Source organism: Harpia harpyja, chromosome 1 (genome assembly GCF_026419915.1).
Source record: "Harpia harpyja isolate bHarHar1 chromosome 1, bHarHar1 primary haplotype, whole genome shotgun sequence".
Lineage (NCBI taxonomy): Eukaryota > Metazoa > Chordata > Aves > Accipitriformes > Accipitridae > Harpia > Harpia harpyja.
The window spans coordinates 31,775,892-31,803,866 of record NC_068940.1 but is presented as its reverse complement, the minus strand read 5'-3'; the positions used below and the strand labels follow the sequence as shown (position 1 = coordinate 31,803,866).

At 46.9% G+C, this 27,975-nt stretch overlaps 1 protein-coding gene and 1 long non-coding RNA gene across 2 annotated transcripts; both read left to right on the top strand.

Annotated features, from left to right (window-relative positions):
• Positions 1 to 210: 210 nt before the first annotated feature.
• Positions 211 to 6,806, top strand: LOC128141010 (uncharacterized). Its single transcript, XR_008234873.1, has 3 exons — positions 211 to 3,812; positions 5,333 to 5,393; positions 6,124 to 6,806. It is a non-coding gene; the product is annotated as an uncharacterized LOC128141010 (long non-coding RNA).
• Positions 6,807 to 9,203: 2,397 nt separating this feature from the next.
• On the top strand, positions 9,204 to 26,800 carry LOC128141000 (DEP domain-containing mTOR-interacting protein-like). Its single transcript, XM_052785526.1, has 9 exons — positions 9,204 to 9,496; positions 17,280 to 17,458; positions 20,528 to 20,651; positions 21,874 to 22,052; positions 22,680 to 22,865; positions 23,228 to 23,368; positions 23,698 to 23,768; positions 25,228 to 25,332; positions 26,519 to 26,800. Exons 1-9 carry the CDS (start codon positions 9,339 to 9,341, stop codon positions 26,642 to 26,644), a joined length of 1,269 nt encoding a protein of 422 aa, XP_052641486.1. The 5' UTR covers positions 9,204 to 9,338; the 3' UTR covers positions 26,645 to 26,800.
• Positions 26,801 to 27,975: the final 1,175 nt, after the last annotated feature.

The window sequence follows — 27,975 nt, the reverse complement described above, 5'->3', positions numbered from 1 at the left end:
TTTTGGCTCTCTCAGGAGCTGGCTGACCACCATTACCTCCCTGCAACTCCACAGGCTTAGACCAGTACACAGGTACCCCAGTACAAAACAGGCATCGGGACAGGTTGAAGGCTGTTCACCTCTCCACTGCTTTGACAAATGTTTGCAGGATGTGACCATTGGGTAAAAACTGAAAGTCCCGTAAGGAAAGTGAAGGGGAGCTGGAAGCTCTGACATAAGTGCAGTGTGATCATCATCTGCGAAGTCAGTAATTTGCAAGGAGGCCAAGACACGTTGGCTGTCTGTCTTGCCTCCAGCTGTTTGTGCTCTGTCAGCAAGAAGCTGCATCTCGTCAGTAACGCAGGAAAAGAAAGGTTAGCCGCCTCTTCTGAGCGAGTCGCTGATGTTTGTTTTAGGCGAGATGAAACCACCACGTTTTTCTATCCTCAAATGATGCTTTGCCTCCACTCTGAATTTCACCAACACTGCTGCAATGGCAACGTTTAAACTGACTAGAAATGGAAGAGATGAAATAAATACTGAGAAGACCTCCTAGGAGAAGCCTGCTTGTACTTGCAGTCACTGAGGGAAAGTGGGAGAGACTGAGTCTCTCTGGTGGGGCTGGTTACAAGGACTGCCAAGAATACAGTCGTGTTGCATCTCACCAGGATCGTGATCGCTGCTCAAGCAGGAAAATCCAGTGCTATCAGCTCTTCAGTTTGTAAACCGGTGTTTGTCTTTCCCTTTAAGCTCTGCTAAAGCGTGCTCCCACTGAAAGGCTGTTCAGCATTGCTGAGGCTGTTGAATTTTACGATGGATAAATCAGCTTCTGCCAGGAAATGCAGAAAGGCTGGAGTGTGTCTTTATGAAAAAAATTTTGCCACTTCTGGTTGAAGTGCTACTGCTTAATATCAGCAGTTCTTCACTGGATTGCTCCAGTTGCCTTAAATATAACTGTTTGACTACCTAGGGCAAAAATCACTTGTATATCCGTTCTTTTTCCTACTCTGCTGATGTGGATGGTTAATGTATGTAAATTGATGTGCCACACTATGTAAAGGCTGTTGTGATCAAGGTCAAACTAGGAATTTTCTTCTTTACAGAAACCTTTCCATGTGTTGTTATTGCATAGAAGCTTGTTACAGTTCAAGAGTGAATTGCTATTTTAACTTTGTGTTCACAAATTTCCTATTGACTCCAGCCATCAGCTGTCACTTTTGGGATATATTTCAGTGCAATACACTGGACTTAAAAATTCAGTCCACCTAGACAGGCCTTAACCATTCAGCTTAGGCTCCCCAGTGTTACTGCGACACAGGCAAGAATAGAGCAAATCTGAATCTACAACTGCTTCCAAGTCTCTTAAACTTCTTGCCCACACCAAGGTGTGTCTCTAAGCTGGTCATAGAACTTGGTATGGAGCACAAAGCATGTCAAAGAAGTGGAATAAATACTTCTTGTGTAACCTAGGCTGCTAGTGATATCCCAGCTAGTTAAATTAAACCTCTGCAGAATAGACTTACCTGTCTCCATGCCTGTTAAATGCCTGTCCTCTCTGGGTGGTGGTGATGAAGGGCTTTTTTTCATCTGTAAAAGGCCTCGAGTACCCTGGGCTCTGCCAGTGCTGGAGTCCAGAGGCTCACCTGCCTTTCTCCGTTCATGACCCATCTCCTTCCAGAACCCACGAGGCATCGGAGGTGAAACGGCTCAGCTGTGCTTGGTTGCCGCTGCCAGTGGAACAGGAGGTGTGACAAGAAAAGGAAGCTGACTGTGTTCAGATGAATTATGTCTGAATACCAGTGCCAGTGGGAAACACTTGTGCTGTGAGTAGTTGCCGCATGGCACCAGCTCAGGACCAGCAAATCTTCCTTGGGCTGTTGTCCATTTGCTTGTGTAGTCTTAACACAAGCTAGGCTCTGCAGGGTGCGTTCCTTGGGCTGAAACTCCTCCGGATCAGTCCCAGTACAAACCCTCTCTTGCACTGGTTGTGATGGAGGACTGAGGCAATGTACCAGCTCACACGGAAGATGCTGCTGGTGAAAAGCCTCACTTCTCCTTCCTTCCTCTAGAGGGGATTGTGTTCCTGTGCATGGCTGTTGAAGGAACCTGGCTTAAATGAAGTTTGAATAGCTGGATGCAGGCTTAGAAATGTGTTCCTGCTGGTGTATCTGCTTATCCGCAGCCCCCATCCTCTCCTCTGCCTTTGACTTTCATGCTGTGTTAAGCCTACCCCATGCGAATTCCTCTCCCCCAACCACACACACGTCCTCCTTTGATTTCACTTGCTACCTTATGATTTTGGCTCTGGCTGAGTGCACCAGGCTGGATGGAGGCAGTTTAAAACTCAAGCTGTAATAAATACCAGGTTCTAAGCTGGTATGCTAACCCCTGTTATCCTGGCTTTTTTCTGTTAAACCAGTGTAACAGCCCTTTCTTTACAACAAGGAAGCAGCAGACTCGTGGTGTGGAGCTGGGACAGGACAGGACTGTCCTCTCCATCACTCCTGATACACGTGTGGCTGAGAAATAGCCAATGGTTCTCTCGTGATAGGATTACACTTATCCTGCCAGGAGCCGTTCCTGTGGCTGTGTTCAGTGAAGGCTAATTGTAACAAAATTAGCACATTCCCATTACAGCATGAGACTGGAGACTTTCCCACTGCTGAAGCTTGAGGGTTTCTCCTCTGGGAGAAATGCGGGTCTGAGATTGGGCACCGCGTGTACTGTGCAGCATCTGACATGACCCAGACCCAGGTTGGGGTTTCCAGGCTGTGCTGGAGAGCTGTGAGTGCAGCTCTCCAGTCTGCTCCATACTGGGAGGCTTTTGTGGAGCTGGAGCAGCAGAGGTGCATCTCGCAGACCCCTGGAGCAGGGACTGGGAAGTCTCCATGTCCCCATCGGAGCGGTCTGCAACTCCTGACTTTGATCTTAAAAAACACGTTGAAGAGCCTCACCCTTAGTTAGCGTGAATGGAGGGAATTGAACTCATCTTGGCCTGCTTCGAAGTCTCACACCCAAGCACTGGTATGGGAGCTGAAAGTTAAGGACTATTGAAAGTTTTTAATGTTTCTTCTAATAGCTGTTGAGGAACGGGGAAGTGAAGATGACGCAGGGTCCGTGTCTTGTTGCAGAAGAGTGTTTCTTTTGTTGTTCTTTGTTTCTTTTTTTTTTTTTTCCCAATGAAAACTTTTATTAGTTTGCTATGAAGGTGAGAATTTGGTGATGTTTTCATTAAAGCTGCAGGTCCTGAAGCAATGCAGTTGTGGGAAAATTTCATTTTTCAGGGTTTTAGTGTTGGTGGGGTTTTTTTGTTTTGGGGTTTTTTTTTTTTTTGCAAGCTAAAGTACTATTCCTTGTAGTTTTGGAGAACTGTGACTAAGCTGTAATTGTTTAAAATTTGAAGGGAAACAAAGATGCCCCTATTTGCTATTTTGAGGCCAGCCAGATTATTTTGACTTACATTTGACTGCTTGGGGTTAGCAGTTCTTCTTTTCTGTGGAAAGAAGCAATATATATTGCTCTTCCATCCAAATTTATTTTCTGGAACAAAACGAAGGACACTCAATGACATGAGAGCTCCAGCTTCGATTTATAACTGGCTAATAAGAAATTGCTGAATAATGTGCTCATTTTCTGCCACTCGAAAGTAATAAATCTTCCCAAACTTCTCGGGCTCTAAGGACGCTGCTGTCCAGTCTCATTATCGGCTTCCAACACAGAAACGAAGGAGTCTTCGTGGTGCAACACACTTCCCTGGTGCACAGCAATCTCAAGGCTGGCTTTAATGCTACGACACCATTCCCCTGGGTGCTGATGAGAGATCTCCATGCAAGGTGCCCCCAGTATTGCTGATCTGCTAGTTTACCTGTTTTTCTGTTGAGGTGTTTGCTGTGAGGTGGCCTCCAGAATTTTTTGTGGCACTGACATCAATGAGTCAAGCAGCAAATATCCTCAGGAGTGGATTGTGAGCTTTACAGCCAAATATAAACTTCTTTTCTGAAAGCAGCCGGGAAAGCCTGGCTCCCAAACAATGTTCTGCTGCCCAGCCCAGCTGGCGGGGCTCCAGCCCAGGTGAACATACCTTGCTGGGGACAAGGACTTGCCCCTGGGGACAATGGTCTCTGGCAAGAAAAGCTCGCTGTCAGCTAGCATGGGGAGGTCTTTCTTGCTTAGAGAAAACGCAGACCCTGCAAAATCCGGGATTTTATTGTGTTGATGTTGGCTGTGAACTCCTTTTCTTTTTTTTTTTTTTTTCCCTCCTTTTTTTTCTTTTGCTAAGCTGAATCAAAATCAGCGTGTGGGGTGAGAAGCAATGGCCGATCGCCAGCTGCAGACTGCTGGCATCCTATGTGCCAGCTTGAAGCAGGAAAAATCTGAATCTCAGTCTGCTGCCAGGCTCTCCTGCTCTGCGTGCGAGATTTCTGAAGCTCTCTGCTTGAAATGCAGAGCCTGAGCTGCCATGGGGAGGACAAAATTTAGGCAAAGGACTAAGACAAACTTTGCGGTCATTGACAAGGATGACTGTGACAGTTCGTGGTGTCCTCTGTGCTCAGTCCTGACTTGCTGCTGCAGAAAAGGAGTGCTTTACAAATAGTTTTTTTTTCTTTTGACAACTTGTGCATTTATTATTTAAAAACAAACTAATCTAATTCCTTCCTGTCTTTTCCTTAGCTCTGCTTGGGAAAAAAAATTAAGAAAAAAAAAAAATCAGTGGTGCTAAACCTTCTACTTGACGTTGTAACAATGTTGGGACCTGAAATCCAAAATACCGGGTTGTACCGAGAGGTGCCTCTATCTTTTTCTGAACACTTAATGAGTCAAACTACTAACTAATCTATTGAAACAGAAAAATTCAGACACTGCAGTTCCTCTGGAGAGGAGACCTAGATGAAGTGACTCTGCAGTGCTGTATGCATATTCATCGTAGCCTTGGACTCCAAAGCCATACTATGAATAGCACTTTTCATCTATGGATCCAGCTGACAACTAATTAAATCTAACTAATCCCTGCATGTATGGGAAGTGGGGGAGACTATCTAGGGACTGTTTTTCCCCGCCCTGAAATGCTGTCACCTCCAGGATGTAGTTAACAGCAGCTCGCTCGGTTTGTCTTCCCTTCGGTGACACAAAATGCTTTGGGGGAAAGGTGTCAGATCTGCAAAGGACACTCCTGAGGTTAAATAAGAACTCGGTGCTGTGAGCATGGGGCATGCTTGGCTTTGGTTTAACATCCCTTTTCTCCTCAATTGATGAGATGCTCTTTCCCCTAAATGCCAGTGTGAAAAAAAAAAAAAACAAAGCAGGGTTGTGATATTGAGACTGCTGTGCTGATGGAGAGTGGAAGTTCCTCCAGGCCTGGATCCTTGCTCTGATGTGGACCAGGAGCAGATGCCAGGGAAAGAGGATAAGAAACGGTGAGTAACCTCTCCACTAACGTAGCCTTGCAGCTTCCAGCAATGACGACTGAAGTAAGCCCCTAGATTACTATGTTCAATACCAAGACCTGTCCTGCATGAATTTACCTAATCCCTTTTTTAACCCATTTAGATTTTGTGGCTTAATATCCAGTGATAAATTGCACAATTTAATTTTATGCTGGTGAAGGGGAAAAAAAATCCTATAGTTTGTCTCAAGCCTGCTGACTCATTTCATGAGCTTGGCCCTGGTCCTTGTTGGGAGAACAATCAGCTTCTCTATAACAGTTGTACTTTTACAGTGGACCTCTGTCCTCTCATGAGAAGTTTTAGTCCATCTAGCTGCCTGTAATCCCCAAAGGCAACTTTCTGAGCATGGCTCTGCCATCCTCAGCAGACCTGGATATCACCGGCTGCTGTGCCCTCGCTCTGCTCTCTTGACTGAGTACTCTCAGGGCTTGAGAAGGGGAGATAATATATTTTTAGTAGCTTCTCTTCCTTGTTTTTGTGGCTTAAGTAGAAACGTTAATGTCTAATTTAAAGGGTACATTTTACCAGGTTATTTATGGAAGCAATAAGCCTTTTTCCTGCTGTGTTTTTCATGAAAGAAGCTGGCAAGAGCTGAAATCCTTTACCTTGTTATAGTAAGAGCAAAATACTCACTCTCAGACTTTGAGCTTCACTTGAAATAGTTGGTTGTTTTTTTCGTTTGTTTGTTTGTTTTTTTAAGGAAGACATTTAATATCCAATGAACAAAACAGCAGCAGTTTCTCCCTAGTTGAAGGGAAGAATACCTGTCCCAGAAATAATGCAGAGGGGGAATGCCTGGTGTCTGGTGCACCTCCACAGTGAGAGGACACAGTCATGGCATCGGCCAGAGCAGCAGGCGAATCCTCTCAACCCATTACGCTCATAACAAGGTGACATTAACATTACATCATTCTGCTTTTAGCTCTGTGCTATTGTTTCTACCATCGAAAGCAGCCCTGCGCACACAGTGGGTGCAGGAAAGCAGCTGCCTACAGGTGCCGTTGTTTGGCAAACTCCAAATTAACCACGAGCTAGGAGAAAGGATGGAGCCTGCGGTGACTCTGCAGGCTGGATGGCTCGGGGAATGATGGATGGGAGTCAGACTTCAGCTCTGAGGACGAACACAGTGCCCTGCTGTGTGCGGGCAGGCTGCGGGAGCCGGCTGCCTGTGCTGTGATGGGGGGAATGGTGGGACGGGCAGGTTTTGGGGAGCTCTCCCCATGTCATGCGTTCACCTTACAAATGAAAGATGCTGCAGCGGTGGGCAGGGACAAGCCCTGCCCGCCCCAGGAGCACCTGAAAGGGTCTTTTGCCGAGGCTGGCACGGACACACCGGCATCAGCGACGTTGGAGCGGGCTCCAGGAGACATTCTGAGAGCTGCCCCTGGGCTGTGCCATCTCAGCCTGCCGGTGCGCACAAGGGGATCCTGTTTTCCTGCATTTACGGCACGGCGTGATCAGCAGGACGAGGAGAGCCTGGATAGAAGGAGCCTTGTTGGTGCAGCCCATCGCTGCTGCTCTCCACGCAGCCGCTGTTTGACTTGGACAGGAGCACGGAGACTGAGATTTGTTCGGCCCCACTAGCTACACCTCTGCTGCTCCTTCATCAGCAGAGAGCCAGGGGTAATGCTGGCCAGAGAAAGACCGGCGTATGTCCAGCTACAGCGGTGCCTTTACCCTGTGTCGCCCGTTCCTTCTTGCTCTGCCCCATCTCTGCATGTGCAGAAACATCTTCTCCCACCTTCCTTCCCTCTGCTCAGACTATGCTTTGTACTTGGCTATCGGGAGATGGGCAATGCACGCCTGGAATGCTTGCACAGGAGTACTGATGTCTGTCGTGGTGTCAGGTGCCTGTCCTGTCCAGGTGAGCAGTGGTTCCCTCTGTGGGAAGGTCTGTGCTTGCATCCTGATCAACAGAAAGGATATGAACGTGGTGGAACAACTCATGCAAATCAGTGAAAGCCTGATGTAGGGGTCTCTCATGGGGCAGAAAACCTAGAGGGTATCAGATAAAGTCAGCCAAATTCTCAGGCATCCAAGCAGGGAGAAGGTGGCTGCCAGCCAGGAGATAACAGCACCTACAGCCCTCAGCACAGTGATTCTGCAAACTGCACCCTGAGGAACGAGCTGCGTGGAATGTGCTCAGCCCTTGTAAAGCTGTGCCTTGGCACCTACAGAACAGCAGGCACAAGAGCTGGGTCTCTCCTGGGATGGTATGAAAATCCCCTCCTGACCTGGCAAAAATGAGCAGTATTTGTCAGTGACTGTATCAACAGTTGGGTGTTACTGGGCTCTGCACCCCAGCCCAAATGCCTACAGCTTGCGAGCATCTGTGTCCCCTGTCTGAAATGTTTCAGCATCCACCTCTCAGGAATCCAGGAGCTCAGCTATCACCGCCTGAACTGTCACTTCTCAGGACTCGGTGACAAAAAGAAAGCGTTTCAATGATTTGCTTTTGGGATAGAGGTGACAAAAGGTAAGGAAAACACTGGAGGCACAGACGGCCTCGCACCGGCTGAGCCAGGAGGGCAGGCAGTCTGTAAAAACTGGTCCTCCTCTGTTCTCCTGCTGTCCCACAACCACAGGCAGTGAGCCGTGTTTTAGGACACTGAGCTCGTTTGGGAGTGCCAAGACTGCGTGGTCCCACGTGCCAGCTCGCTGCTCCTCCGGGGCAGGAGGCACACAGCCCTCCCTTTGATTTCGGACCTTAGCCCTGGCCGCTGCGTGCTGTGCTTCTCGAAACGCTAACCTGAGCTTGTTTGATTTAGCGATATTATGGTGCAGGGGGAATGTAAGCCTGGAAGGGTCTGCTTGTGCTGATGGGGATATTGGCTAACTGGCTTCTCGCTGATGAACTGCTGCTAAAGATGATCTAATTAAAGACAGCATTTAGTTTACTGCTGCTTTATTAGGCTTCAAACTGAAGTAGAATCTCCTTAGCTGATACAATTTCCTTCCCTTCCCTCAACCCTATCTTTTCCACATTCTCTTTTGGTAGGTTCCCCTTCCCTTTTGGCTTTCTGAGGTTCGGTCCTTTATACCAGCCAGTATTTTTCATTCCTGCTTTAACTCATGGAAATACAATTGCACATGCATCCAATGGTAATGATGGATGTAATTAACCATCTCCACGTCCCAGTTCCTCTGCCTATTTCTTTGCTGAATGCTATCACTGTCAGGTCAGCTCTAGCCTGCAGAAAATATCTCTGCTACTACCAGCCATTTCCATTATTTGAGGCAGGTACCAGTGCCTGGAGGTAGGTTTTAATGGTTGAAGCTAGCAGCATCATACAGGCAAACAGCTTGGCACCAGCAGAGTCCCAGACTCATCAGTGCCAGCTCATGCTATAATTACAGCCTGTGCTTCTCCATCCAACCTCTGTGATGGCTCAAGCTGCTCTGAGCCCACTTTTTAGCAGGGGTCGGCCATGGTGTTGGATGCAGCCCGGTCTGGGGAGAGGTGGAAAGCCCTTAGGGAAGAGGATGAGAACAAGCCATAGGGCTTGCATTGGGGAATGGCACATCTCGAACCCTTTGTGGGAAAGTTACAGCATAAGGAAGGAGGTGCTTTGTCCATCTTACTGCTAATTAAACCACTCATCCTACAGCCTGTGTATGCCCAGAGCCTGCTGGAGTCATCTACACCCAGCAAGCAGAAAGGTCCCTGTCCCCAGCCTGCTGGAAAGCAGACCTGCCACCTCCCCGGCTCTCAGCTGAAGCCTGGCTGGAGAGGAGCAGTGAGAAACCAGCAAAACCAGGATCAGATTGCAGCAGGCTCCTCCTCCAGTGACTACAGAGAGGGAAGGAAAGACGGAGAGCTGGAAACCAGCAACTCCAGGCTGCCTGCCTGCACCTTGCCAGCCGGGCTGGGGACTGCGCTGGGGGCGAGCATCTTCTCGACCCGCATCCCATGGGATGTGCGGGGTCCCTGGGTGCTCCCTGCTATCCCGGGCGCATCTTCCCATCGCTGCCTGCCTCCAGCCCGGCATGGAGAGCCTGAGCACCAGCCTGAAGAAGAAAGCTACGGAGCAGCACTACAGGGCGGAGGTGATGATTGCTGGAGAGCAGCTGAGGTAGGAGGTGATGGGGCTCTTCTCCAGGCTGTATCCTGCTAGCAGGATGCTCAAAGCTTTATCCTTGAGCAAGCTCTTTCCCCCCAGGCACTAGTGCCTCCCCCTCCCCAGTATCTGCTGATCCTTCCTTCACCCACCAAACCAGTGGTGAAACAGGTCCTTTCCTGTATTTCCTTGCCCTGCCGCTCCTCTCTGGGCATCTCCTGCCCTCCACCTCCAGATGCCAGGGGACTGGCAGGTGGGTTTAGATGGCAACAAGTTTTTTTGCTCCCTTTGCATCTTCCCCCAAAGGCAGAGCCTGATGTGGTGATGCTGAGCAGCCTCCTCGAGGTGTCCCTGGTCCCTGGCTGGATGGGGACAGCACTGCGGGCGTTCCGGGGGTGTTTGGACTTTCGGGGTGATTTGGGAGGTTGTCCCACAGGTGCCATGCACCTGAATTGTTTTGCACAGCAACATGTAGGCTCTTCCCTCTCTCGAAAGTTTTGGGAACTTCTGCTGGTTTGTAGTCCCAGTTCTTGAGCAGCTTCTGAGGTTTTTTTTTTTCCCTTATGAAGACAGAAATATATTCTCCTATGCAAGAAAACCTGTGTGGCTGAGAAAATGTGTTCCTTGTATATCTGGGCTCAACTCCCTACCCCCACTTGCTTCTAAGCATGCAACTGTAGGCTTTTCTAGCTCTTGAGGAGAGTTTGCTTGTTTGTATCTGGAGCCGTTCTGTTTTGTTTTGAAATGTGGGTAGAAAATAGGAAAAGTATCCTTGAATAATGTAAAGAGCCTAGAGCCCAAGTTTGCTAGCTCCAGGTTCCTAAAATTAGCTCTGTGTTGCTATGTTGTCCGTTCTCAGTGAGTCATGTTAACCTTAGCTTTATTCTACTGTATGAAAGATTGATAATTTCCAACTAAGGATTAGGGCACCATCTTGAAAACGCAGCCAATGTCCAAAGTGGCTGGTTTTTAAATATATAGTGATGGTTAGCCACACTTCCAGTCTATTGTCTTTCACAAGTATTACTGTCCTAGCTCCAGAAATTAAATCTTTTCCTTAGGTAGTGACTGGGAGAGCTGCTGTTGGGGTGGAGGCTGCATAAACCTTTCTGCCTTTGCAGGATTTGCAGTCCACATTGTAAGGGAGGCTTTGAAGATGAGCTTAACTTTCTTATGGGGAAAAGCGTCAGCTGATCTGTGAGTGATTTGCCTCATTTCAATAACTCAGTGCAAGAGATGTAAATTATGACTTACTCCATCCCGTGGGCAGGGCAGGCTTGTTCATATTTATATTTCCAGTATTTTACTCATCTAGAGTGACTGAGGTTTAAGATGGGTCTTAGAGCCTGGGCCAAAGGACGGGGTCAGGTGTCGAGAGAGAAAATGAAATAATCAAGCCATATGTTAAAACTGATCACTGCACGCGTAAGGGGAATGATGTGGCTTCCTCGTGCTTTTTGTAGGACAGGAGCATATCAGATCCAGGACCATTTGGCAATTGTGACTGTTAGCTGGAGAAGGGGATAAAATAAATCTGTGAACAGAGCTCTTCTACTATATTGCACACTATGCTAGTTCTTATAAGCAAGGTAAAGGCATAGTACAAATGTTACACTCTTCTGAAAACCAGTAATACCAACTCATTTTTTCATCCCAGTATTTGTCTGGAAACTTCACTCCTTATTGTCAGCGTGAATGTGCCCTGAGACTTTAAAAAGAATGCTAAAAGCCTGAAGGGAGGCAAGCTTTGTGCAGGGAGGGAATAGCTTTCCATTAGTGTGACTGAGGTAAAGTTGAATAGAAAACCCAAAATATATGTACTTTTTGGGGCACTCATCTGTGGGTTTTTTGGGTTTTTTTGTTGTTGTTGGTTGGTTGGTTTGTTTTTTACCTATAGCTGGAGTGCCTCGGAGTTTCCTGGCTAGGGAGCTCCCAAAATCTGAGACTTTTCAAGCCAAGCCCATTGCAGCAGGTTACAGTCTTGAACTGCTTGCTCCTGTTCAGTTTGCTACCCCAGGGAGAACCCGATGCAGGTTATCTCTGCTGGAAGGGGTGATGGGCAGGGTAGGAAGCTCATACAAGTGGAGAGGAGAGGTGAGAGCCCTCACTTCAGATGCTGTCACATGCTAAAACCATGATGCTGGGAGACACGTGCTGTTTTGCAAACACGGCAGCGCAGGGAGCAGACCCGATCTGCCTTTGGGTGGCTTCGACTGCTTCACGCCCCTGACCTGCTCTTGAAAGGCTCAAATTCTTTGTTGCACGGAGAAGAGCGGATGGATTTTATCCAGCGTGACTGCTCTCTTCTTCAGCTGTGTTTTGTGGGTGATGGGTCTAAAGGCCAAGGGAGGACCCCAGTGTACCCAGTGCTCACAGTGATGGGGAGGTGGGTCCTTTTGCTGGTGGCTTGGCACATCCTTCTGCTTTGGTCGGGGCAGGAGCCTGTTTCCAGTGCAGAAAGACTTGAAGGAGCTGCTGGCCAGCACGGGGGGTAAAACCGGGGGAGGAGGGTGAAGAGATGGACACCACTAACCTGTCACCAGGCTCCTCCTTCCCCTGCAGTTCATCCGGCTGAAAGGAGAATTGAGTGATGCAGAGCAGAGCATGCTGCGTGCTCGAGTCTGTCTCTTGTATTTTGGGGATCTTGCAGCGCGGAGTTAGTGATATGAATCCTCCCAGGGCCTGGGTGCCCAATAGGTAGCAATGGGGAAACTGAGGCAGAGAAGCTGGATGATGCCTCTGGAAACAGCAGATGGGGCAGGGCTAAATGTCCGCGTTGTGCTCCCCTGCTCTCCCCCAGGTAAGGAATAAAGCAGCATGTAAAGGAACCTCATGATCTGCCCTGACTCTGTAAGCCTTGATCAGTAAATAATGCTCTTGTATCTACGTAAAATCTCAAACATTTGTTTTTCCCTGTTCTCCGCTTCCTGCCCTGCCTCCCTGCTATTGTATTTAATCAAACAAACCTTTGCTCCATCTTTACAGTTCTTTGGCTTCCCAGCAAGTTTGCAAATCCCTCTGAGTTTGGTTTGGCTGGAGGGATGAGTCTGTTCAGTGTCAGGATGTGTTTCCCAGCCAGAAATAGCTGCACAAGCGAGGGGTGAAGGAACGCTTCGTGGGGATGGCTGGGAACAAAATACATCCTAAAGGAATCCAGGGGCGAGTGGACACTGTGATTCGGGCTGTCTGTCTGCCAGCGTCCCTTTACTTCCACGGGGATGCTGCTTTCTAGTCCGTGGAGAGGGAAGAGGAGTTTTGGGTCTTGAGTCTCTCCCCATCAAAAAGATGAAGATAATAATTTCCACTGATATTTTGGTCTTGGGTTTGAGAGGGCTGCTGTCTCAGGCTTGTTCCTCACATCTCCTGCTGTCGGTCTTATTGTTTCAGTAATATAAACTTGCATGAAAATCACACTAGTTTTACTGGGCATTGTGTGTTCCTGGGTGGCATTCTGTAAAAGAGGCCCAATTAGTCATTTCTAATTGCAACAAATGGCTTATCTGCACAGAGATATTCTGGAACAGCTACCGCACTTTGAATTCACACCCTGCTGTAATCTGACTTTCTCAAGTATAGACAAGTCCTTGTGCACTCTCTTCTGGGTATTCCTCATGGTCAAGTGAACCAGCTGGTCTCTAATAACTCTGTTAAGCTGCATTAATCACTCTTAAACATAAAATATACTTTGTAAATTTTATGTCTTGGGCAGAAAAAGTGAGAGGAGGAGAGTTTTCTCCTATGAAGAACAAAACTGTGATTTCAGCCACTGACCAAAATTTTCAATGGTGCTGAGTGTTTTATTTGGATACTCAAATTGAGACACTGTTAAATAAAGTGCTTGTATTTTGATGCTCTGGAAATCGTGCTCACTTAAAGGTGTGTAGCTGAACATGCCAAAATTTGTATTCCTGGCCAAAAATCTTGGGTCCACAGGAGGTTTGGTGGTTCTCTGCTGAACTTTGATCTCTTGAAATGGGGATGCCTTCCTGGAGGAACTGTGGGACACTGCTTGATGTGGCAGTTGCCGGATGAATGTTATTCAGAAGATGAGACTACATAATCAGAATGACCTTATAAAGCCTGTTATTAAATTTTCAGCACTGATGAAAGTGAGGACTGGGAAGTAGGCTTTTGCTTGCCAGGATTTCTTTTTGAGATTTAAGTCTTGTTTTCCTATACATACATTTAAATACAAGTAGGAAAATAAAACATCTCTGTACCACTTTGGGCTGCCACAGGCGTGCAAAGCCCTCTCCTCTCCCCCAGGATGTACTGGTGCTTTTGCAGACTGGGAGTGCAGCAAACTGGGTTTTGCCGAGTGGTTGTTTTGCCTGCATGTGCCTCTCCAGCAGCTATTTTGCAGATATGCTGTTGTGGCTCTTGCTGCCTTTTACTGAGCACTTAGTTGTTTGTTTGTTTGTGTGCATGTGGTTTGGTTTTTTTTGTTTGTTTTCTGTAAAGATAGGAACAGAAAAGATGCTTTGGGTGACGCATCTTTCCAAGGCCATTCATTTGTACTTAACCGCTGTAGGAATGCGAACCAGAGTTAATAACCTTGAAAGATCCACCTTGGCATTTGAGCTGCTCGAGGTCTGTTTACATGGGTAGGAGGTGATGGAGAGTGCTCCACGGAGACATTCCCACTCCATGCAGGCACGTGTGAGTTCTTGGTGCAGAATATCTATTTCTTTAGGGGTGGCTCTGGCTGTGCAACTGTGACACAGTAAAAGTAGCAACTTTTTGAATACAAGAAAGCCCTTTGCTTCAGCAAATGCCCTTGATTCAGATTCTGTTTTGAAACTGCGTGAAATGTGAACACGCAGAAGTAATCAAGAGAGGAGCTCCTTGGGTTGCTCCCCGGCAGTGGACATCTGTAATGCTGCTGGGAAAATGCTGGCCTGCCAGAGGAGCAGGGAAGTTGTGTTTGTAACAGCTGAAGTGACTTAAAACTCTTGATTCCTTAGAGGTTTGTGTTTTGGGTTTGTTTTTTGTTTTTTTTTTTTTTCTTTTCTATTTACACTGCTGCAGATCTCCCTCTCAACAAGGTTACACAGGATGAATAATGATGTCTTCGTAGTGACCTTGAGAAAGAACTGATTTGGTTACCCAACGCAGCCTACCCAAAGCAAATGCATGTGAAAGCAGCACACCGACTGCCAAGGGAGGAGTGTTTCGTAAGAGTCGATTCTCATGTTCCAGCAAGCATTTTATCCTTGCATTATTCTGCCTTTTTTTTTTCTTTTCTTTTCTTTTGGAGAAGTCATATGTACATGGGGCAGGTTTTGGCATCTAGAAAACTCCTAATATTGCATTATAAATCCTTCCTTAAAATTTTTTAATCTGGAAGCATGATTATGAACCACTCGGTTTCACTGGCTTTGTGTACATGGACTGGTGTATAGAGGGTGTCAGTTGAGCCGTCGGAAGATGCAGTTGGTGTTACATCCTTCTGTGACTGAAGTACAAAATTTGTCTCTTCGTAGTTGATGGGAAACGGTAAACAAGAGGAAAGTGAAAAGACCACAAGGACACTTGAGCTGTGCACGTTCCACTGCCCTGCGTCTCCAGGCAAGAGGGCAAACTTGTCACAAATTTAAAACAGCCCACCAAGGTCCAAGATGCTACTGCTCCAGAGGTGCTTAAATACCACTTAATTCCTGTCCTGGCAATTGTTCCCAACAGAATAGGTTTAGAATAAGTGTGTTTTTTTGTTTTTGTTTTGTTTTTTAAATCCTAGGTTTTAGTATTATTGTTTGCTGAAAATCTTTTTTGTTTTTTTTTCCCTACAAGATCTGTGCATTTTCTGCAGTATTCTGAAACATGATTAAAAAAAGACCTATAGGGGAAATAGTATTCTCCCAACCAGTTTCTATGCAGGCCTTGTGTGATTATGGTCTATGCGTTATTGTGGGTAAATATATGTGTGTGTGTTTATATATATGTGTGTGTGTATACATATATGTGTGTGTGTGTGTGTATATATATATATATATAGTCTTTATAGACTCCTGCAGACTCTTGATAGCAATAAAGTACTCTTGGTGTATTTCTTATCTCTACCAAACATGCCTCTAAAGTGGCATCCCACTTGCTGATTACGAAGGAAAGCAAGCATATAAAAAAATGACTGCTTGTCTTCTCCCATAGCAGAGGGATGTCAGGGTGGGGAGCCTCTCTGTTTGCAGTTGCTGCTGACTGTGTCTAATTGCATTTTGACAGTGGACCGTGAAATAAAGGAAGGAAAAAAGCTAAAAACTCTAGAAATAGCAGGCAGGTGTCTGTGGACTGTTCTCTTCAGGTAAAATCCATTTGCAGAATGACTGCTGGTCACTCGTGGGAATGAGCCTTCCAGGTAAAAAGAGTAAAATACTGAATATAGACTTCAGTATTTGAGGGAGGCCTGCCAAGGGCAAGGCCAGGAGCTGGTTCTGCATGAATCTTTGGCTTAGTATTTTAATTACTGGGAAGGTCTGAAAATGTCTGTTAAGAATTATGTTGGCTTGTAGTTTCACCAGCATTAATTACAACAATCAATTACTAATTCTTCATCCAACAAAAGGTTTTATCTTAAGACTTTTGAGACCCTAGTATTTGTAAATCCTACAATATAGGATAATCCATTATTATCTGATAGATTTTTAGGATATTTAAAACTTCTCATATGGTGCCTGAAACTGTTGTCCAACATGCTGTGTTGTACGCATAACTTCTTCAAAAAGAACAAAAGAACTTGAGGCATGAAATAAAGAAAGGCTGCAGTGATTAATGCCTTTGTGAAATATACTGGCTTGGGGCAAAACTGTGAATTGAAATGAATAATTTGAAACCAGAAATGTCCTAGAGTTACAGAGGAGATGTTTAATTAATATCTCCCCTCGGAGTCTGCTGCATGCCCTGGGCATTTTCCAGGGTTAGTATTTTGGGAACAGTCATGACTACAGGGCAAAAGTTTGGCTCCTGGACAGATCTCCTGCCAAGTTGGGTTGGCTTTGGCTTGAACACATAAGATCTCTGTGCCTTGTGGCTTGCTCAGTTGCTAAGGTCCTTTTAAAAGTCAAAGCCATAGTCACCTGAGTAACCTTCACCCATATATATCTTTCTGCCAGAGTCACAGACTAGCCATAACGTCAGACTTTTCGGGATAGGACGGTTGTTGTCTTGCTGTCTTGCTAAACTGTCTCAGTCCATCCCAGTTTGAACCAGAAAATGTCAGGACTGTTGTCCACTGTTGCTGTGGATTAGTGGGTACATGGATTAGTAGGTAGGGCATGGGATCCGCCTGGCACTTGTCTCTTAGGCACACGCAGAAGAAACGAGTGCTCCCATTACTGCTCCCACCCTGAGCTATGACTAAGATGTTGTCCTGGGGGCAGCTACATTCCTGCTTTCATGGTTATGGGGAAGAAGAACTAGACACAGAATTGTGCCAAGACGACAAACGTATGTACTACTTTTTTCTGTATTTTGACCCTTCTTCGCAAGCTTCAGTTAGTTGCTGTGTATTTTTTAGAGGCTCGTATAGAACAAAAAGACATGTATAGTTCAGACTAAGTCTGGTGCACGCAATTTTATAACCTGCGTAGTGATAGGAGGAGAGAAGGGGATGAAGGAGAGGCTGCTTAGGATTGACGGATGCAGTCTCGCAAAGCCAAGAGGTTTGGCTGAATTTGTAAGTCACTGGGTGCTTGCCAGAATTCCCAAATTATCAGTGGTTTCTCGAGGCTGGACAGACGCTGGGCTGTTAGACCCAAATTCCCCTGTAACACCAGCTATGCTCAACGAGTGTCTTTCTCTCTAGGCTTCGCCTCCACGATGGGAAGCTTATTAAAGACAGACGTTACCACCTCCGAACGTACCCAAACTGCTTCGTAGCGAAGGAGCTCACAGACTGGCTGATCGACCACAAAGAAGCACCGGACCGAGAGACGGGCATCCGCCTCATGCAGAAGCTAATGGACCATTACATCATCCATCATGGTGTGTGGGTTTCTCCGCTCCCCGCTGAGTCTCCCTGGGGAGGTGGCTGTGTGTCTGGTCACCACGTGTGTCCATCAACCCGGGAAACAGAAGCGTGGTCAGGTCCCTGTTCATGACCCTCCTATGGGTGAGGGCTGCTGGAGTAGCTGGGAGATGAAGGGCAGGCGTGAAGTTGTACGGGGTTGGATCTGTGTGAAGGTGTAGCACTTTGGGGGATGTGCCAGTTCCCTGCCCCCAGAAAAGGAACTTGGGCTGTGTGCTGGTAAAACAGCATCTGAAGTATCTCTTATCTGAAAGCAAGTTCAGCAACACCTGACCTGTATTGCCCTACAGCAACTGCATTGGCAGCCAGTACTGGGTATTTTTACAGGAGCTGGTCTAGCTCATGCTTGTGTCATGCAGAAATGGAAGTTGGATTATAATGCATCCTTCACATCTGCAGGAAAAGTCTTTTTTTTTACCGTAAGAGCCCAGTGTTCCTCAGTTTCCCCATCCATGCCAGGTTGGGACAAGTAGGGCTGTGGAGTCCACATCACCCAAAGCAACAAGTAAACTGGTACCTGTAAACCTGGGGTTGAAGCAATCCTGTAGGAATGCCTCCCTTGGGATTTAAGTTTGTGATGCCATTTCAAAAACTTGTCCATAGAACCTGTTAAAAGACAGAAAAAACCCCAACAAACAAATGAAGTGGGGGGGGAAAGCAGCTTGGTGCTCAAGCCCAGCTCTTAGTTTTCAGGCTTTTTCCTTTTTAAAAATTATTTTGAACTTTCAGCAGTTTTGGATTAACTCAGGACACGTAGAGTGGTCTGTGCCTGTCCCTGAGCTGCAGAGCAATCCCCAAGGTCCAGCCCTTGGTCCCGATATAACAACGGGAAACAAATGCTTCGGGCTGGCAAAGAGCTGGTTTTCTCCGTGTGATTTTCAGACCCAATCAGGAGCAAAAGTCCTGGATTATCAAACAGGCCTGGGACACCGGTGCCCTTGGTGGGAAGGGTTGTGGCTGAGCTGCCGACCCTTGGCTGAGCTCTCTTGCTCCCAAGTCTTCGGGACATGAGCGGTGACCTGGAGTTGGGTGGTAGATTGTCACGAGAGGGTGAAGCTGAGGAGACAAAAGCAGATGACAACCATACCAAATCCAACCCTCTCTTCCCTGCTCTTCTCTAGGGTCCAGAAATAGCTGCCTTTGCCACTGCGATGCAAACACTCTCTGTTGCCATCTGCTACTTGCTGAGGTTAATGGCCTTTACATTAAGCTGCCTTGAATGAAAACAAACTGCTGCTGTGCTTTATCACAAAAGCATAAAGCTGAAGCAGTGAGTTCTCAGTTAACCATTAACACTTAAAACTGATTATTTTTCCATCTCTCCAGCCGACAGTTTCAAATAAATCCATTAGTTAATTAAACCTGTGCAGCGCTGGGTACCAGTGCTGTTTTGATTGCTTATCGTGGACGTGTTCCTCCTGCTTCTGTGTAATTCCTGGCAGGACACAGAAGTTGACTTTCCAACTTGCCTTATGACCATTAATTTTTCTTAGCCCTATGGAAACGGGTCTGCCTGCTAACCACAGCACTGTGCTAAGTGCTTTGCAATTGGCTAAACTGTTTGCCCTCTTCTCCGCTGGGATCCAGAAGAAAATAATTATCTCATGAAGATCATTGTCTGTGCTGCCTCTTAATGGTCTGATGTGGTTTGAGCTGTTATTCTATTACATGCTGGAAACACATTGAAATTGGTCCTCAAATAGCAAAAATGCTTTGTTTTTCTATGGGCACAGCCTTGCAATGTTTTATGTTTAATTCCCGATTGCAATGACACCTGGATCGTTGCTCCTTGGAGTTAAGAAGGTGCAAACTTTCACCTTTTAAAACAACCTTCTTGTCATGCCTTCTTGCTTGATGAGTCATGGGCTTTAGCGTCCTGATTTCACACTGAGAGAACTGCTCGGGAGGAATGATGAACTCCAGATAACCTGACAGTTTTTAGCATTTTGCTGCTCACCAAAAGGGGAATGAAGTTTTGCCAGTCTGCTCAGAAGAATAATTAAGTGTTAAAATTTTCACAAAAAATAACTTATGTCTTTTGAATTTCACTCTGGTGGATTATGTTACTTTAGCAAGGAAAATTTTGGGGTTGGTTTTTTTTCCCCTTTGACTAATTTTCTTTGTTTTCTGGGCATATTCTTTACTCCATGGGTTTTTTTACCACTGAAGTTCTTGCTTCAGACAGGTGGACCTGAAGAAAGGCAGGCTGACTGATTTAAGAGCTGGGCTGTGACTTTGGGGCTGTTTGTTTTCACTTGTAGTCTAGGAATCTGTTGCAGGCAAGTTTATGTCAAAGCTGTATCCCAAATATTTACCTGCTAAATGGTGCATGCACTTAACAGCCGTGCATTTATAGATTGTGTGCTCAACCCCAAGACGAAACTGAGGCTTTTCATATAGATTCGATTATTCCAGTTGTATGCACCTAGCTTTGAAGAAAAATTTCTCTCTTGAGGTCAGTTTGCCATGCAAATGAATTGGGCGGGGTTGGCACAAAATGGTGTGGAAAAGTTGGTGTCACTATACGTTCTAGCTTACAAGTATTTTTGACAGGGACAGAGGTGATTTGGGGGGTTTTGGATGCAGTGTGGGGCTTTTTCCTCCTGTCCTCCAGGTCTACTTACGTGTGGCAGTAGCTTTCTAAAAAAAGCTGATTGAGACAGTTCCGTTTGTTCTCTTTTAATCTAAACCAAAACATCAACATTTAAATTAAATAAAAAAAATAATCCTTCTTTGTTCGAACAAATGTTTCAGTGTCCGGACCAAAATGTAGGCTCAAACTTAAGCTTTCCCGAGGTCCGTTCAGCGGAACTGACCTCTCCCACCAGCATGGGCTGCAGGCATTCGTAAGCCCCTAATTTGGGGACCGAAGGCTCAGATGGGCATAGAGAAGGACATCGCATGCAGCCCCCATAGCTTTTAACCTGGAGATAACACCCTCCGGAGTCTGTGCTCTGTGCAGCTCTGTCCCTTACGGACTGACAGACGCCTGCAACACTGAAATCCCTGCTCTGAACTCCTTTCAGTCTGCGACGAGCACTCAGACTACAAGGATGCCAAGCTGCTGTATCGCTTCCGCAAGGATGACGGGACCTTCCCTCTCAGTAAGGACGTGAAGGTGTTCATGAGAGGGCAGAGTCTTTATGAGAAGTACGTGAGTCCTTCCCCTGCAAAACAACTCTCAGCAAGGGGCGTCGGGAATGTGCTCCGCTGGCTGCGCTTGCTGATGATGCTCTACTGCCGGGAGCCACAGCTACAGCTGGCTTTTCTCATCTTTCTCTGTGCCCCATGCTCTAGTATTGGGAAATGCTGTTTCCTGAGCCCTCTCACAGCCGCAGGACAACCAGCCTTTTTGGGGTTGGGACAGGAGCTATACTCTGAACTCACAGATGCTTTCAAGGGCTCCAACCCAAGTGCAGGTTCTGGGATTTGGTACAGGGAAGCGCTAGGGTCCAGCCTGCAGTTTGAGTGTTCCCAGGATGGGCATGTCCAGTGGCCGTTCCCAGCACTCCCCCAGCCTCCCTGGGTGAGCTGCTTCCACCAGCACTATTAGGACTTATGTCCCACCAAAATCAGCAGGGTATGGGATCTTCGGGGTCCTCATGTGCCCGGATCCCTGCACCTCGCTTAGCCTATTTGCAAAATCTGTAATGGAAAAATTAATTCTCAGACAGTAAAGAAAACTCCCTCTCCAAATATTTCATTTTCTTGGTGTTGATTCTTTCTGGTTCTAAGCCAAGCCATCTTCCCCGGCACGTCGTGAGTCATTTTGTTAGACTGGGTTCAACCACAGACCACCCTCTGGACCCGTTTCCTTTAACAGCCTCTTCACATCTTCTCTGTCCTCAAATCCTGGCAATCAGATTCACAAACTGGCACTGAGGGAGAACTCCTTCGGCCAGGTGGGCGGTGATTTCGGCTGTCTGTGACCCTCTGGCAGATGTGCATCCCTTGTACTTTGCTTTTGCTCAGCTGTGGTGGGAGCATCCAGCACATCTCACGGCTGAGCCCGCTGCACCCTCTCGTGGAGACACTGGATTTAGCGCTCTCATACGCTGCAAACTGAATATGTTTATTGAAACGCACCTTGCCCATCAATTTGGTCTATCTGCCATTTGTTGCGTGCGTTCGCTTGCTTGGCTTTCGCCTGCGGTCTTTAGTTGAGGTCGGGGCTAAACTGGTTTTGCTGAAGCTGCTTCCTCCGCCGTGATGAAGATTTACAAAGCTGCCCAACTGCGGCTCTGCATTTCTCCCTCCCTTCCCACTGCTCCCAGGCAGCAATGTTTTGGCTGTAGTACTTTGCGGGCTTCTCTTGGCCTTGCTTTGGCTGGCTGCACAACATCACGGGAGCCTTGTCCCACCTCTGTGCCAGGCTGGTGATCGTGGAAGAGTCAATTCTGAAGGTGAGAGAGGAGAACTCAGTGAAGTACCAGAGGACTTTCCTGGGCTGCGAGATGATCGACTGGCTCGTTCAGGAGGGAGAAGTGGAGAACCGAAAGGAAGCGGTGGAGCTGGGACGGGCGCTGCTGGAGCATGGGATCATTCAGCATGGTGAGCGAGGGTCCGGCTGGAGCTGGGATGGAAAGTGAGAGATGAGCGTGGTTGTCAGAGCTGCGCTAGGAACAAATCCCCATTCACGTCGTGTAACAAGTGCTGGTCAAGTGCCCACTTGGAGATGGTAATGGGGCCTTTTAGTTCTATGTTTGGAGCTGGTGACCTTTGAAATTGGAGCAATCTTCCACCACCCACAAAAGCTTTGAGTTGAAATCTGAGCTCTTGCTCTTCAGTTCTTCAAAGCCTCCGGCCACAGGACTGGGATCCACCCCTAGGTTTGGAGGGCTGGGTTGGGAGGATGTAATGTTCAGCTCCGCTTGGCTGGAGATCATAACCATCGGCAGGAATTAAAGTTTCAATTCAGAAAGCAGGGAGTCCTCTGGGTGTCTTGGGACAGGGGCAGGTAGAGGGCTGTGACTCCGTGGTGCACCCCTGGGAGATGGCATCTCTTGGGGAGGTGGCCCTGCTGTTCGTCCTTCCCTGCAGGTAGCGTTCTTGAACAGTCAGAAAAACTGCAGTAGAACGCAGAGGTATTAAAAGCAATTAATCTGCATCCCTCAGTATATTTCCTATATATATTTTGCACACCCCTCAGCCTCTCCCTCCTCCCCTGTTCTCTCCTAGTCTCCAATAGGCATCACTTCTTTGACAGTGACATCCTCTACCAATTCTGGATCAACTTTCGACGGAGGCGTCGTCTTACAGAGTTACTCAACGAGAACTCTTCTCGTACCCTCTCCGAGAGCCCAGACAGCCCCTTCTGTCTTCGCAAGCTCAACCCGGACCCAGGCAACACCAGCTTTCTCTCTGGTAACTGTGGATGTGTTTGTGGAGGGGTGTGAAAGCAAGGATTACATTACCAGAGTATCCCAGAGCCGAGGGTGTTGCTCCAGGCAACCCATGAAGCGACCACCCATCCCACTGGTTTGTGGTGGATGTCATGATGCAGTGGCAGTCTCCATCACAGCTCCCCATCCCAGGAAAATAACTCAACTTACCATCAGCTCAGCTCTTGATCTTTCTTTGAAGCTGGTTTTATTCTTTCTAAGCTCAAATGCCACCTTCAGTGCATGCTTAACTTTCAGGTGTGGGTCAGGCTGGTGGGGGGAAGTTTGTTTTTTTAAAACTAGCCTGCTCTTTCCTTGAGTAGTTGTGATTTCTGCCTCTTACAGTCCAGACCAACAAGGAGATCAAAATTGTCTCAGCGGTTCGAAGGAGCAGCATCACCTCCCTTGCTGGAAACTCCAACCCCTACTTCAGCACTACTCCTACATTGGTATTCCCTCCTGTGGCTGAGTGCAACCCCAAATCAGGTCTGGGCTTCTGCATTGCCCTGTTGTTGCACAGAATACACCTATTCCTCCAGGGCATGGGCTAGCCCAAGCCTCAGGTCCAAACCCATCCACTGTCAGCTCGGTGACTTGCAAGAGGAGAGGGTCAGCCTCACCTCTGAATCTTGATTTGAAAAATTGTGCAAGCATTTTGAAAAACATTGAGATGAATGCAAAGATTTCTGCGTGCAGTAACTGTGGCTGGTCCTAACATCTGTTCTGCAGCCTGTGGTAATCCCCAGGCTGCCTCGTTATGCACTTTACTCTATGAAACCCTTGATTTTGATAGGATCTGTCACCTTCTGCTCTAGTGTTAAAGAGACCCGTCACCAATGAAGAGCTCCTGTCCCCTGGGGCTCCCTACATCAAGAAAACGCTAACTGTAAGTGACCGTAGCGAATGGTATTGCTAACCCAACAGTATTGAGCTCTGACTGCTCTTTGATAGCTTTCTGTCTGCTGCTCTGACCTCTGTATGTTGAAACTTTGATTGCATGTCACATCATCACGGCTTGCTCTTGGTGAGTCTCAGCGGGTCAATGTCTGCAGGTATCCTTGTGGGTGAAAATGTGTGCAGCCTCTGCTTTAGCTTAGTGTATATCAAAGGGGTAGATCAGGAAAGAGAATGTTTCCTGGACAGAAACACTCCCATTTACATTTCATCCAGCTCCATACAAACTATAAAACCAGTCAAGTCTTGTGACAGTTGAGACTTCGATACTCACACTCTGTCACACAGATATCACCTTTATGCACGGCTTTATGCATCTTTCAGGTTCCTGCTGCAGATCAGGTATGTTGGTATGATCCATCAGCATCTGATGGAGCAGCACTGAACGGGGAGCATCCAAGGGAAACTCTTGCCTTTCTTATGATTTTTTCGTGGATGAAATAAACACGCTGCAAAATCTCCAGGATGCTGCAGACAACCTGAGTTTTGGGCTTTTGCTTTTCTAATTATTTCTAAAGCTGTAGGACCGGTCAAGGCAGGGCTTGTGAATGTTGCAAGACAGTTCCTGCCCTGCGGATCCTATCGTGCTTGTTTATTTTTGTGTAAAACTTCTCAGCCCTTTCCTGCCAGCCTTTGAAAGGGGGAATCTTAACAGTAGCCAGTTTAGGAAATGTGAGGACTGTCTTGCCATACTGGTTTGACACAAGTGGGGTTACAGAGGAGCTGTGGATCAGGTTCCCAAATTAACTGCCGTAGAAATTGGTGGGAAGGAGCAAGAAAAATAAAGCTGATGATTAGTGTGGCATGTATGAGGACGTGCTGTTCATTCTCCTCCTGAATGCTCTTGCCCTGCCCTTCAACTCTGCCAGCCTGAGCCTTTCATGGCTCATTTCCTTCTGCTTAGCTGTGCAGTTGCTGTTATTTATTTATATGGGTAACGTGCAAAGTCCTTTGGGAATTCCTTTTCTCTTTTAGTCATGTCAGATGGCCACAGTATTACAGCAAACTGCTCTGACAGACTGACATCAGAGTGGGAAAAATTAAGAGTGGCTACTTCCACCCTGGAAATGCTCTCCTGTGCCAAGGAAAAGGCACCATGTGCACGCTCTGGAAATGTTCTCAACACGCTCTTGGTGCATGCCTTGCACTTCAACTTCATGCTGCCTGTGCTTCACTCTTCTGCACTTTTTGGCAGGGAATATTAATCAGAAAGCAGCTTTGCAGAGAGCAATTAATCTGTGGTTCTGCATCTCGCTTGGTACACAGCCCTTTCTCTCCCACCCACGACAGATTAAGATCATGAGTGGAGCTCTCCATCTCACTAGGAGCTGTTGCATCTCCTCTATCCAGCCCATTCCTTGGTTTTTAAAACCCTTTTCTTCTGCTTGTAGATTGTGGGGGATGCGGTGGGCTGGGGGTTTGTGGTCCGAGGAGGAAGACCTTGCCACATCCAGGCAGTGGACCCAGGAGGACCCGCTGCTGCCGCGGGGATGAAGGTACTTCTTACTCACGGTGACTTAACAGGAGGCAGGACTTAAGTCCTGCTTGAGCTTTTTGGGCTGCACACATCCTCCGTGATAATCTCAGCTCCTGTAGTGGAGACCAGTCTGATCGAGTCGACACATGGAGCTCAGGCAGTGCTGTGGGAGGTGGAGGGACGATGCTCTTCGTAGGCAAAGAGCACTGTGGGTGGCCGCACGGCGGTGGGTTTGCCTTTTGCCGGGGCAGCACGGGGGTTGTGGGCAGCTAAAACTGAAAAAACTCTGTCAAAACTAAGCTATCCCTGTGGTAGACTTTGGAGCTGTTGAAACTCTTTGAGCTGCTAAAAACAAAGCAGAGAATTCCCAGTTCAGCTCCAGTAACTGTACGTAACCCCAGTGAAGCAGGGAAGGAGCAGAGCTTTATCCTGAATCACCTGCTCTCACAGCTCCCGAGATGTAACGCATTTTGTGTTTCTCTGCTATTAACAATATAGTTCCGTGTGCAGCTATTTTCCATGTACGTGGAAGCTTAATAACCTTAGACTGGTGCCTTGATTTGATTCATCAAGTAACGTCCAGTATTTCTAGCTCAGGTGAAATGAACTGAGGTCTTGAAACTCATTTTAGACCCAGGCGCGTATGGGGTTTGTGTGTAGAGTTTTAGGCATGAATGAAAGAAATGTTGAGTTTCGCAGTTCCCTATAAAACCCCCAGCAGCGAGGGAGTAATTTCTACAAGCTGATATAAGTCTAAAGTCACATGGATATTTGAAATAATGGGATTCTTCAGAGGCAGAGTGTGACTCCTTGTTTGCTTCAGGCAGGATTGGAAGGGGATGGATGAATTTGTTTCATTTACTCAAGAGCCCAGTTAATTTCTCCTTACCTAATCTCATTTGCTACCAAATTGCTAGATGTTAATATTGTGCCTCATTTCCATCTGTGACATGAACTACTGCTCATAAATGAGTATTTTTTTTTTCTCTGTTAGCTCACAGTCTAAATCCCTTTGGTCCCTTTTTTATGATACAGTGATCGTAGCACAGTGATTATTAGTGTAGCTTATGGAGCAGTAATGCTTTAGGGTTTGCAGGGTTTTGTAGCAAGTTATTTGCAGTGCAGCCTCTGGCTCTAGTCAATCACAGGCAGAAGTCGCCATGAAGACATCAGCTGAAGGTAACCTGTCCTCCCTCTCCTTACAGGTATGCCAGTTTGTTTTCTCAGTGAATGGTATGTACGTTTTGCATCTGGACTATCAGACCATCAGCAGCCTCATCATGACGGGACCACGAACTCTCGTGATGGAAGTCATGGAAGCCGTTGAATAAGTGAAGGAGTCTCATCCCACCGCTGTTTGGAAAGGCAGGACGCTCCCCTAAGCAAGGATGGACTGTGGGGAGGGACCAACCTTGACCATTCACTGTGAAATGTTAACCAGGCATTTTAATATATTTTCAAATAAATACATTCTAATGGACAAGTCTTGGAATTTGATGTTGTTGAAATATTTGGCTCTACCTGATGTTGACAGGGTCTAAGCTCTTGCAGCTCCTCTTTAATGCCAGTGGGAGAGTTCAGCACATCATGAAACCAAACCTTAGAACAAGCCATTCGCCCAGCCGAGCTGCAAGGCAAGTGCTACAAGCTGGTAAGCAGTAAGAAGTTTGATACCAAGCAAGTGAGTACGTCTGAGCTCCCCTGAGTTGTCTGTGCAGTCTACTGTACACAATGTGCTTTCCAGATGGCCCGATAAGCTGTGCCATTGACTCTGTCAAGAAAATAAGGAAGTGAATACAGCGATGTATGCTTCCTTTTAAAGAAAGTCTAAGGCTCCTGCTACTCTCTTGGCTTAGCCATGCTCACAGCCAGGACTGGTTGCTCTTCCCAGCCATTTCTTGAAAAGGTGAGATGTCCATGATTGCGCTTTTTGAGCTCCCACCCCCAAATAATGCTTAAATTCATTAACCAGCTTCACCTTGGCATGGAACTGGGCAGAGGTCCCACACGTCACAGGCTGCTACCAACCTAGTGATGGTGGAAAGGAGAGACCCTAAACAGTGTCTGCCCAAAAGGAAATGTGTCATAGTCTGAGTTTGACTCTGGGAGAGAATAGAAATGAGTGAAAGCCACCAAAATTCAGACCCTCTGGACCCTGCTGCTCCCAGGACGACTGCATTTGCAGGCAATGCAGAATACTCATCTGCAGACTACCCTGAAAGTGAACTAAATATAGAATAACAGGTAATAACAAGAAACTGGGGAGGTTTCTTGCTTTCCAGTTCACTGAGCATCCTGCTTGTGATCAGCCTGCAATGCTGTGCATACAGTAGGATGATTTCCAGCACTCCTGCTTAAGGCAGGTCCCTCAGTGCAGCTCTCTTGGCCACCAATCAAGCCTTAAAAAAAAAAAAAAACAAACCCAAGCCAAAAAGATAGTAATTTTAATTTGTGTTAAAGTGGGAGCTAGCTTTCTTGGAAAATCTGGTGTCAGCTGTATTTTGGGTATTGCATTACTGCTGTCTGCCTTTTTTTTTTCCCCTTGATATAAAGGGATATGTGCTCCCCCAGCGCTGGTGCAGAGGTAATAGGACTGCTTGGAGCACAGCATTCCTGGAACATGGTCCAAGCAAGATGTTTGCATTGATAATCCACTGGGGTC